General features: G+C 40.3%; 1 protein-coding gene across 1 annotated transcript in view; it reads right to left on the bottom strand.

Moving 5' to 3' along the window:
- Past1 (putative achaete scute target 1) overlaps positions 1 to 12,745 on the bottom strand; it is a 122,170-nt gene extending 109,425 nt beyond the window's left edge. Inside the window, exons 1-2 of the mRNA XM_067141976.2 lie at positions 11,817 to 12,745; positions 11,617 to 11,725 (exon numbers count right to left, since the gene is read on the bottom strand). Of these exons, the coding sequence (XP_066998077.1) occupies positions 11,617 to 11,725; positions 11,817 to 12,619 (912 nt within the window). The 5' untranslated portion in view covers positions 12,620 to 12,745. The remainder of the gene's footprint in view (positions 1 to 11,616; positions 11,726 to 11,816) is intronic.
- Between the last annotated feature and the right edge of the window lie 326 nt (positions 12,746 to 13,071).

Raw genomic sequence — 13,071 nt, 5'->3', positions numbered from 1 at the left:
CTGGAAATTCTCAGTTCTGAACATTTGTTTTCCTGTTTCCTTGCAGTGTGCGAGTGCACATTTACAGACAATGATAACAGCTGTGTTCCTTTAAGCTTTCCAATTAGTGAGAACAACTTAATAGAATTAAATTCCTCTTGTTGAATTTCCTTAAATCCACTAACATGGTATGGCTCAAATATAGCATTGATATGCAATAACTTAGCATACAAGTTTTGTGAAAGTACTTAACCTAAGGGCTATAGAGGACTATTTCAGAACACCCACAATTGAAAAAATTTATAATTTGGCAGAATCAGGAAGAACAAAAAATTTTTTAAGAAAGCAACTTGCAATAAACATAAGCAATGTAGTGGAATTTTGAAGTGGCCAGAACTTGTGGCAGAGCTGGATATCGGATTTTAAATAAGGGAAACTTCTAGAGTTCACAAAAATTATTATTCATCAAGCGAAAACAGCAGCGACAGATCGCCAATTTTACTCTATAAACATCACAAAGTTGAGAATTCATGAAGAGAACCCAGCATCATACATTTCTTCATTATAGACTTATGCTTTTCAGTGTTAAGTCTGCAAACATCTGAATTAACTAAATGCTGCCACAATCCTCTATTTGTAACTGGCTCTGTGGCTTCGCTTAGTTCTATACCTCATCTGTAAATCATTACAAACGAAGTCTAATCATCTTCATGGTGCCCCTCTACTTTTCTTACCCTCCATGGCAGAGTCCATTATTATACCAACTAACCTATCCTCCATTTGACTCGCATGACCCCACCACAGAAGCTGGTTTATGCATACTGCTTCATCAATCTGGTTAGTTTCTAACTTAGCCTGTACTTCCTCATTCCAAGCACCTATTGTCATTGTTCCCACCTGCTTATACCAGTGGCTAAATGGTTAGCGTGCTGGCCTTTGGCCACCGGGGTCCCGCGTTCGATTCCCGGCAGGGTCGGGAATTCTAACCATAATTGGTTAATTTTGCTGACACGGGGGCTGGATGTATGTGTTGTCTTCATCATTTCACCCTCATCACAACGCGCAGGTCACCTACGGGTGTCAAACCAAAAGATCTGCATCTGGCGAGCCGAACTTTTCTTCGGACACTCCCGGCACTAAAAGCCATACGCCATTTCATTCTCATTACTTTCCAGTCTTATTTCTAACTTACGAATAAGATATCAAATCCACCCAGCTTTCACTCCTGTAAAGCTATGTTGGTCAGAAAACAGACCAGTGTAATAACAGTTTCATCTGGGAGCCGACTTCTTTCTTACAGAATACCACTGATAGCAAATGTGAGCTCATGACATTAGCTTTGCTACAACTTCATTCAATCTAGGTTACTACACTACCATCCTGGAAGAATAAACATCCTAAATACTTTAAATGACCTACCTGTTCCAGTTTTGCATTCCAACCCAACATTCAATTCTCTTAGGTTTCTTACCTACTGACATCACTTTATTCTTGGAAAGGCTAATTGTAATATCACACTCATTGCACTTATTGTCATTTTCCAAGATATTAGACTAGGCCTTTAGTACAATCTGCCATTTAGACCAAATCATTGGCATAGGCCAAACTGCTTACATTTCCACCTAACTGAATCCCTCCCTGCCATTTTATACCTTTCAGTCTAGGATCCATTAAACTATGAACAAATGTGAAAGATTACAGCCTCATTCTACCGTCAATTCTCACTGCAGCCCAACTGTCAATATAAATATCCGACTGCTTTTAATAATCTACCCGAAATGCGCAGTCCCCCAGTACTGGCAACATCTTTTCACTTGGTACTCTGTCATGTGGCTTCCCTAGATAAACATAACTGTCTATTCCTCTTAGCATTAATGATCTGGTCTATACTGAAGATCTGATCCTGACAGCCCCGTTCTGGTCAGAAACCACACTGGTTTTCATGCAACTTGCTCTCCACCACCGATCGCACCCTCGTTTCCAAATACGAGCTAAAACCTTGCCTGGTATATCGATGAATGAAATACCTCTATAGTTGTTGCAATCCTTCCCTTGTTTATAATGAAATTACTGCTTTTGTCCAATCAGATGGTACCTTACTAACATTCCAAGCTAATCTAATTACTCTATAAAGCCATTTCATCCCTGCCTTCAGGTCTATTTTAATCTATTCCTGCTGCTTTACGACAACAAAGTTTACCACTTCAAGCGTTCCGTAATTTCACCACTAGTTCAGTTGATCGCCAACGTCACCAGGAAGATTTCCTTCTACACTGGTAATATTTTCATAAAATTCCTTCCACCTATCCAGTGATTCCTAGGGATTTAATGAGTTCACCTGACTTACAAAAAAACGCTCAATTTCCTCCCCTCCCCACCTCTAGGTTTATTACTGTCCAGAAAGATTTCTCTGTTCTTGATCTGGCCTTTCTGTTATTACAGAAATCTTTCTAAAATGACTTCTTGGACTCAACAATTATTTGTTTTACTCTGTTTCTTTCATCTACGTACAATTCTTTATCTGTATCAGTCCTTGTTTTGAGCCACTTCTGATTCGCCTTCATTTTATGTTTGCAAGCATCATTTCATCAAGATGTTCACTTTTTCCCCATCTTTGCACACAGTTGTTCCTAGGCATTCTTTTTCTACTACAGCACCCTTTTATGCCACCCATTCCTTTTCTGTCTTGTTTGAAACTTTTTCACTAACCATATCCATGTACTTCAGTCTCATTTCCCGATCCTGGAGATTTTCTACCTTTATTGGTCTACAGCACCATATGTGGACTAAAAATATCACACTGGATGTCAAATGATATGGAAAAGAAAACTATTGAATTTAATGGATTTGTCGTTAGTGCAAGATTTATTCTGAAATTATGCATATAACAAACAAATAGGTTCCTCTGATCTTTGAACTGCCCTTAAAAAACTTAATTTCAAAAGCACAAAATGTGCTCAGTTTTAATATTTGAAAGTGTCAAACTATTTAAGGGATTCATGAAAGAGAAGTGGACCAACTAGCTGCCAGTATTCAGACTTTGAAGTTACACAATCAGGAGAAGGATTTTTTTTTTTTGCTAGGGGCTTTACGTCGACATAGATAGGTCTTATGGCAACGATGGGATAGGCAAGGCCTAGGAGTTGGAAGGAAGCGGCCGTGGCCTTAAGGTACAGCCCCAGCATTTGCCTGGTGTGAAAATGGGAAACCACGGAAAACCATCTTCAGGGCTGCCGATAGTGGGATTCGAACCTACTATCTCCCGGATGCAAGCTCACAGCTGCACGCCTCTACGCGCACGGCCAACTCGCCCGGTGGTATATATATATATATATATATATATGTTATCTATAGCTATTGTGTATTGGAAAGGTGGTTTTATTAATGTAATAACTTCTTATTCTGAAATCCAATATGGTTTTACAATGAGATTTATAACTTGTAATACAGATAGGTCTTACGGCGACGATGGGACAGGAAAGGGCTAGGAGTGGGAAGGAAGCGGCCGTGGCCTTAATTAAGGTACAACCCCATGCCTGGTGTGAAAATGTGAAACCACGGAAAACCATTTTCAGGGCTACCGACAGTGGGGTTCGAACCTACTATCTCCCGAATACTGGATACTGGCCACACTTAAGCGACTGCAGCTATCGAGCTTGGTAGGAGACTGAATTGGCCTAGCATTTTACAAGTATCTGAAAGGATCAAAGCTTCACAAGATTCTGTGAGAAATGTCATACTGGTTAAATCATTTAAGATGTATGGGATTAGTAACTGTCCAATTCTAATTTACAAGAGATTTAACATGACCATTTAGCTTGGGGTTTTGAAAAGACTGGAAGTTATTCTTCTCTGGTCAGATTAGATAGGATTCTACCAGTCTCATAGGATTCTACCAGTGTCATAAGACTTCTGTAGTGTGACTTGAACAATAGTGTAGAGAAAGGGGCAATGTTTGACACTTTGCAGAACCATGGTCTGTGTTGTGCTAGTCGTTTAACATCGCACTAACCCACAGAAGATTTTTGGCGACGTAAGGATAGAAAAGGGTTAGTAATGGGAAGGAAGCGGTCATAGCCTTAATTAAGGCATATCTTACCAACCTGTGCTCATCGAGCCAGAGGCCAGAGCACTGAATCGGCCCAGTACTCAGCTTATAGTCCCCACCAGCTGACTAGCGCACCCCCCCCCCCCTCTCTACTTCTCTCTTTGGACCGTTTGCATGCAGAGTTTGAAAGGCAATTCAAAGAAATGGAGGAAATGCAAAGTAAATTAACAATTTTCCATCCTGCCTGAAGATGCCGCAGACAACTACCACGGAGTTGATCAGGTTACAGTACCATACAATCCTTGAAGGATCAGTACTATTCTACAAGAGATCTACGATTCTATGAACATTTGTCACAGCAAGAGTTCCCACAGCTACATGCACAGGCATGCCAGTTTGCAGCAATGTTTGGCTCAACAATTATTTATTTACTTATTTTTTTCCTTATTTTGCACAGAATAAGTAACATGTATCACAGTTATGTCAAGTGGAACACAGCTGTGTTTAAACAAATATACACACAATGAGTAAACTTGAGATGGTACAATTTCATTTTAATTTCTTATTAATGTGAATGGCAACACCAGTCCAATATGACTACAAGTCTATGTTCCAGTGAAGAAACTGCTTCAAAGCAAAAAGAGAAATTCAAGTACATCTGGAAAATATATTTTTGAAAAAACATATTTCTGAAGTTCCCAGCAGTAACCTGTGACAGGACACTGTACTTTGACCACCATCTCACAAACATTGCTGCAAATTATTATTATTATTATTATTATTATTTTTTTTTTTTTTTGCAAGTTGCTTTACGTCGCACCGACACAGATAGGATTATAATTTTACCTTCCGCAGCCCAGCACTTGCTACATTCAGCTGCGTGCTGCACGACTGTTTGAACGCTCCGATAGAATGTTGTCGAGAGGCGATCAGGGCTGCCAACCTCTGTACTTAAGAACTAATAAGTGGTACTTACTGTTACTGGTGGTGATTATTGTTTAGGATTCTTGCCATGGACAAGACCATTGGTCTGGACGGTTAGAAGCCGCGAAGCGGCCTTAGGCACCTAGTTTCGTGAGGAAACACGATTGGTCTGGACGGTTAGGATTCTTGCCGTGGACAAGACCATTGGTCTGAACAGTGTATTTCACATTGTTTCCTTTACATGGTGTTTTTTCTTTGTGCTTTTATTCAGCCAGGGTTGGTAACAATGTACCTATCAGCATTGATGGCAATGACGTCACATTCCGTTCACGTTCACCAATGAGAATGCGAGTAGTTACGCTAGCCATGGCCGACGGCGGCTGCTGCTGCTCTTATTAGGTTATAAAAGTAAATGTACTTCTAGGAGCGGGATGGTGGGTTCCTAGACATTGCAATGAACACATCTCTCCTCTACAAGGTATTCCAAGTAAGATTTGCATTATTTTAGCTTCCTTATAATGTTATAAGCTCTGGGCTGTGGAAGGAAAAATTTTGTCCAGATAGGTCTTATGCCGACGATGGACAGGAAAGGGCTAGGAGTGGGAAGGAAGTGGCCTTAAGGTACAGCCCCAGCATTTGCCTGGTGTGGAAATGGGAAACCACGGAAAACCATCTTCAGGACTGCCGACAGTGGGATTCGAACCCACTATCTCCCGAATACTGGATACTGGCCGCAATTAAGCGACTGCCGCTATCGAGCTCGGTGCTGTAAAATTAAACACTTGCAATTACATCATTCACAAACTATGTGGTAAGAAGTATCAATGAGGAATCGGTATGAGTTACTGCAGGTAGAACAGCAAATGGAATACTGAAAAAAGATATAGTGTGGTGGACTGATGGCTCAAAGACTGGATGACACAGGAGAAGGGATCAACAGGGGAAGACCTGAGAGATCAATCCAGATGAGCCTGGCCAGACACACTACAGTCTTTTAAGCTGAAATGATAGCTATCACAACATGTCTTGAAGAAAATCTGAAAATGAACAATAGGAATAAGAACATTTTCATTTTTATGGACAGCCAAGCGGCCATTAAGGCACTAGAGGCAGTCCCGATAATATTCAGAACTGTCTGGTATTGCCACTCGCTTCTCCTGAAGCTCTCGAAGTACAACATTGTCAAAATAATATGGGTACCAGGGCATTCAGGTATAGAAGGAAATGAAAAGGTAGATAAACTGGCTAGGAAAGGGGCTGAAACATATTTTGTAGTCCCAGAACCTGTATGTGGGATTTCCTATGGACAAGCCCGACACTACATAGGAAAATGGGTACAAAAGAAACAAATGGAGAACTGGAAAAATACTCCAGGGTACAGAATTGCAAAGGAACTGATAAAAGGACCAAACAAGAAGCATACTAAAGGACTGTTGAAACTCAGAGAAAATATAAGATGGGTAGTAGGACTGTTGATAGGACACTGTCAGCTGAAAAAACACCTAGGCCTACATAGAATTAGAGTAATAAGAGACAATATATGTAGGAAATGCAATGAAGCAGAGGAATCAGCTGAACACATACTTTTCGAATGTGAGGCGCTGGGTAGAATCAGACTCTCCACTCTAGGACTACCAGGTGAAGAGAAAAAAATCCAAGAAGCAATAAGAACAACCTGCAGCTTTGTGAAGGGAGCAGGTATATCTGGGTGGGAATGAAGGAAAAAGATGGTAGCAAAAGATCTTAGAGGTCGACGCTAATTAGGAACTAATATTTAGAGGCCCCATGAAGAAGAGGAAGAAGAACTGGTTTGGTAGAAGGCAGTTCGGGTTTAGGAAGGGTTATTCCAGTGAGGTTCAACTTATAGGATTTTAACAAGATATAGCAGATATTTTAGATTCAGGAATGGAACTCTCAGAATTAGAGTAGGTGAAGTATTATCCGATCTCCTGTAATCATTAAGAGGGTGGGTCCTGCAGGGCAGTATTATTGGACCTTTATTTTCCTTATATATGAGTAAAGAAATGGAATCAGAAATAAGGTTATGTGCACATGTTATACTATATAGAGTACTAAATGAGTTACAGGATTGCAAGTGATTGCAAGGGGACATAGCCTAAGATAAGATATAGACAGCAGATAATTTGATGTTAAAAGGGATGAAAACTTGCAAGTTTCACCAAGAGGAAAAGTCCTCTCAGTTTTAATTGATGTGTTGATAGGGTGATAGTACATCATGGAACACTGTAAATACCCAGGTGTTAATATAAGGAATAATCTTCATTGGGGTAATCATTAACGAGGTTAAGAAAAGTTACGAGGTTATTTTAGGGGTTGCAGCAAGGACGTAATGGAGAGGGCGTACAAGTCTCTGGTAAGACCCCCAATTAGAGCATGGTTCCAGTTTATGGGACCCACACCAGGACTACTTTATATGAGAACCTGAGGATCTAAAGGAAAGCAGCACGATTCGTTCCGAGCGATTTCCGACGAAGTAGTGTTACGAATATTTTGCAAGCTTTGGGGTGGGAAAACTTTGGAGTAAGGAGGCGCGATTCTCGACTACGTGGTATGTTCGGAGCTGTCAGGGGAGAGATGGCACGGAATGACATTAGCGGACGAATAAGCTTGAGCGGAACTTTAAAAAGTGGAAATTATCATAATATGAATATAAAGTTGGAATTTAAGATAATAAATTGGAGCAAATGTTAATTTATAGGATGAAGAGTACAGGACTGGAATAAATTATCAAGAGATTTGTTAGACAAATTTAGAAATTCTTTGACAATGTTTACGAAAAGACTAGGTACACAGTCTATACGGAATCTGCCACCTGGGTGACCGTCCAATACTCAGATCACTGATGTTGGATTGATTGAACATGGAGCTTTAATTACTGCTACCCTTCAATGTTCCAACATAGGTCTTGTCTTCTATGGTTCTGAATACTGTGCATCTATGTCTCCACAGTCTTCATTCCCAGAAAATAGTCTTTCAGCTGAACAACACGTGAAGGCTGATTTTGAGTGATAATTCTGAGATTTCCTGCTCAATGTAACATCTAGTACCACAAGATCTGTAGAAATTGGCATCTACAAATTAACAATAACCTTTTAGACTTAGGCTATCAGGCTCCCATCAACAGACTCATCTTAGCACAACCCATCAGCTAGTAGTTGAAAACTTCTGCTTGATAAGGTAGTGGTCATCACTGGAGGTTGTTTGTTCCCTCAAAATCCTGTGACATGCCACCTATCTCCATGAAGTTACCCAGGTTTGATCCGCTCAAAGGTATATGGTAGTGATCAATCAATCAATCAATCAATCAATCAATACCGATCTGCATTTAGGGCAGTCGCCCAGGTGGCAGATTCCCTATCTGTTGCTTTCCTACCCTTTTCCTAAATGATTTCAAAGAAATTGGAAATTTATTGAACATCTCCCTTGGTAAGTTATTTCAATCCCTAACTCCCCTTCCTATAAATGAATATTTGCCCCACTTTGTCCTCTTGAATTCCAACTTTATCTTCATACTGTGATCTTTACTACATTTATAAATGCCATTCAAACTTATTCGTCTACTAATGTCATTCTACGCCATCTCTCCGCTGACAGCTCGGATGGACAATGCTCTCGCTCGAGACTGACGTCTCAGATCTCAAGACTCTCACGAGAATCTCGAGACGGATCCTCCTGTAGCGCAAGCTGTGGGACGTACCAGTAACTACGACTGTAAACTTGATAGTATATCATTGGCAGTTATTGCGTGAAATAACGCTCTCTTATGAAAAGCCTGGAAAAGTACTGCATGTTCAACTATGAACCCCTTAATACCATTAAGGAAAGTGGAAACAGAATGTCAGTATCTTAAACTGTTCACGACTTATTTGGGATGGACATGTTAGGTGAATAACAGTGCATAATATGTGAATAACTGTACACCTACTTGGATACTAGAGGCGTGCATTATTCGAACCCGATACGGGAGAAGATGTGCTTTGCTACATGCGCAACCCCCATTACACGAGCAGAACGTGTAATCTGAAATGCCTGACTTTGCTCCAGTTCTTTCAGCAGGGGTGATGGGCAACGCTCTCGAGACTGATTCTCGTGTGCTGTGAGCTCTGCGACGTCCCAGTAACTACGAGTGTAAGCTTGATAGTTATCAGCAGTTCTTACATGGAAACGTGTGTGACGATAAATTTTGTCAAAATCCTAGGATAGCACTGCATGTTGAACTATGGGCTCCTTACCATTAACTAAAGTGAATACAGAATGCCAGTATCTTAAAGTGTTCACGAGTTATGTCAGGTGGACTTCTTAGCTGAATAACCCGTATAATTTGTTAATGATTTTTATTAGGATGTAAACCTACCTGGATGCCTCACAATCATTGTCGGCAGGGTAGTTTCTTGTGATTCAGACCGGGCCGGAGGTGTTCTGTGACGATTCCTCTTCTTTCATATTATGCGTTTGTAAGTGCCGAATCATCCCAGAAGTATTTCTGCCGATGTATTTTACTTCTTTTGAATAAGCAACACAGTGGGCTGTGCTATGTGATATCTCTTAAAAATAACCGACATCCACGACTTACGTTGCGTTTCGGACATCGTCTTCGAGTTGTCGCGTACAATTAGACACAGTTCACATTGCACAGTCATATTTCGAAGTACCTACCTAATTATGACGCGAATACTCTATAGCATTGTAAGTAATTGTTTCCTTCATCACCAAAATATCGGTAAACACAAGCAGTGGTCATATGTTATTGAATGCGGGGACTGATAACTATGTACACCTGCCTGTCGGAAGAATTGGAGCAAACTGAAGCAATTTAGATTGCACATTTCACTCGTGCGTAATGGTGGTTGCATATGCAGTAAGGCGCATCTTGCCTCGTCTCAAGTTCGAATAATACACGCCTCTATTCAGTTACGTGTACGTACAGTAGCCGTCAGGTTCTGTACTTAAACCACACATTCGTGTACCTACCAGTGCGTACAATGCCCGAATGCGTATCCTTTATAATTATGTTATACTGCGTCAAAATATACCTCGGTAGAAATGAACACCCGAGTCGCTTGTTGACACGTATTTACGAAAATGAGAAGGCCCGCGGTTGGCTATTTGAATATTCGGAACAAACAACATTCAGCTCCGACTAATTGTAGGCCTACGACACGCTGCACAATATGGGGACAACGCTCTCGAGATTTCTCTAAATTTCTCGCGAGAAATAATGCCTGCGCTAGTCTCGAGAAATCCAGAGAAATCTCAAGACCTTGTCTCAGACTGCCCATCACTAGTATATGGTTTGAGCTGAACAGAATACCGACTAGCCATGGTGTATGTGTTGACTAGATGTACAAATGGAAAAAAAACTCCTCTCCTCATTGTGACAACGGTGCTGATAGACAAAGCACGCTGTGCGAGTGTCGACAGAAAAAGTGAGGATTTTTTCATGCAACACCTGACGTAATGGCCTAATACAAAGAACTGAACATTAACTGCAGGTTTTATATTCTGACGTGACATTTTGTTCCATATGAATAACAATTTTAATAAAAATTATTTTAATAAGTTAGATTTTGAGGAGAAATTAACAGTTTTGGAGTCTTCATTTACCTACAGTTGTTTGATGCCATGTGTGAGCAAGTGTCCCCAGATGTTAAATTCAGTAACATCCCAGCAGGAGTCTGGAGTTTGTGTAAAATAAGATTAGAAAAGAGGAATTCAGAATGTTAGCTTAAGTTGCTGTGGTCCTCCAGGATTGATTCACCTTGGCTTAACAGTCATCTTTAAGAGCACATCTCAGCATGCATCATAACAGTGGAAGATTAGTTTATAGATCAGAACAGAACGAGAATAGTTGAGTAGGTAAAGCTTTACTAACGGGGGTGCAAAAGAGTGGTTATGTAATCCAACATGCTGTAACTCGCATGATGTTATAACAAGCCACACAAGGCTGCCAACTTAGGTATGGCTAATGACAAGAGCATTGGTCTGTTGGTTAGAGTATTGGCTAGTGACAAGACCATTGGTCTGAGGGCAAGCAAAGGGGCCCTAACACTAGAGTATACCCTGCAACAGTATTAGCTAGTGCCAAAATCACTGGTCTGTGGTTAGGCAATTGGCAAGTCTAGCTTGAAAAAATCTGAACCTCACTCCTGTACTTAATATATCACTATTGTAATACATTCACCACACGCTACGAGACACAAAATGAGTAGTTTTGTTAGTTTCACAGAAAGTGAAAGTCCGACTGCACATGATGCGAGCTCTATTGGAAACAATAGCCAACTCCTCTAACCAATAGGGAGACAAAAGTGGACACAATTCCAAGGCTGACACAGCCTCAGTTGTAATTTTTCTATGTATGACAAGATACTTCTAGGGGCCAGCTAGTGGTACCCTGGCATGCATAAAAGGATATCTCAGCCCTGCTACTTTAAGTATCATTTCACATCATTTTTGCACGATTTTCTCCTTCTTAAACATACATCCTTGCCAGTAAAGCGTAACCATTATTAGAATGTACAAAACTGATCCTATGAAAACCATTCTAGTTGTAATTGATCCAAGTATACATCAAATAAGCTCACAGCATTTTCTTGTAATATTTAAAGGCAAACTAGCAGAAGTATTTTGAGGCAAAACACACATACCTTTGCCAAACGCGCCCTCTTAATGAGATCATTTAGCTTTCTCAGAGCTGCATTTCTGGGAAGTGACTGCATATCACGGAATAGATCTTGCTCTTCATCTTCAAATAACCTAATGAAATGCACAAGGAAGACCAATAATAAGAAAAATACCCATCAGCAATAAGAACTTGTGTCAGAAATTAACCATTCCAATTACTTGCCTTCTATTGACATCATATCTCAAAGGCTGATCCCAGAATGAACCAATGTACACTCTTGCAACTTCTGGAGTTTGCAGAACTTTCCCTAGAGACCACATTAGAGCACCATAAACACGCATGAGTTGCTGATGATCAACCATGTCAGCTTTATTCAATACAATACGAATTTTGTCATCGTGTCCACGAAGTGCTTCAATCGATCTTCTAAATTCATCGGAAATATCAAGTTTATGAGCATCAAATAACAGAATAATTCTATCGACTCGCTCAGCAAACCATTCCAAAACACCAGTGAAATCATAACCTCTATCTACACGTTGTTTCTCACCAGACAAGATTCCAGGCGTGTCCACAATTGATATGCCTTTAAGTACAGGCGTATTAACTAGAGAACACTGAAATCTGTTAAGAAATGCGTTACCAAACTTCGTAAGGGGCCTGAACTGTTTTTTAGGATCCACTACTAATGCATTTCCTGGTATCACACCCTCCTTATCAGCGTACATGACAGCTATAAATCGGTCTGTAGTTGGTTCTGGTCCTATACGAATTCCTGGGAAATCTTGTTCCAGTAGATATCTAATAAACGTTGTCTTGCCCGTAGAATATTGACCTACTAGTAAAATCATTGGCTTCGCATCAAAATCTGGATCGTCCAGCATTGGTGAATGAAAATCATGAAACAGATAATGCTGCTCAAGTGGTAGCAATTTATTTTTATATATTTTCTTCAATCCTTCCACAACATTTTCAAACAGTTCTGGCGACTTTCTGTTCTCATCCTTGCTTAGCCAACTGAACATCTTCACACACAATGGATAGAAACACTCGTTAACAAAACCACTCGACGAATGCGTACAACGAATTTAACCTGAAACTAACATCCAGCCAACAGAACTGACAGCCTGAGAGAAACGCCTCTACTTAGTTTTCTCCTGCCTTGGTGGAGGTTATGACGTTTAATCAAAGACTTCAATATGGGTTGAGTCACGTCAAAGAGAAAACAAATCCCAAGCAGATGGAGTAATTGAATTAATTCTATGAATTTATTTTTCTGGCCACAAAAAAAGAAAATACACTATTAAATTGTACTTGGGGAATCATCACCGGTCACATTATAGAACGCAATCAATATTTCTCCAAAGGATTGCTAGTTCTGTTTGATACAGTGTGAGCACTGGTCTTGGGAGTTTATTATCTTTGATCGCATGACGTGTAACTCAATGTAATTCATGTTTATCGATACCAGGGGTAA

Source organism: Anabrus simplex, chromosome 2 (assembly GCF_040414725.1).
Source record: "Anabrus simplex isolate iqAnaSimp1 chromosome 2, ASM4041472v1, whole genome shotgun sequence".
In the NCBI taxonomy this organism is placed as follows: domain Eukaryota; kingdom Metazoa; phylum Arthropoda; class Insecta; order Orthoptera; family Tettigoniidae; genus Anabrus; species Anabrus simplex.
This window is presented reverse-complemented; position numbering and strand designations above follow the sequence as displayed.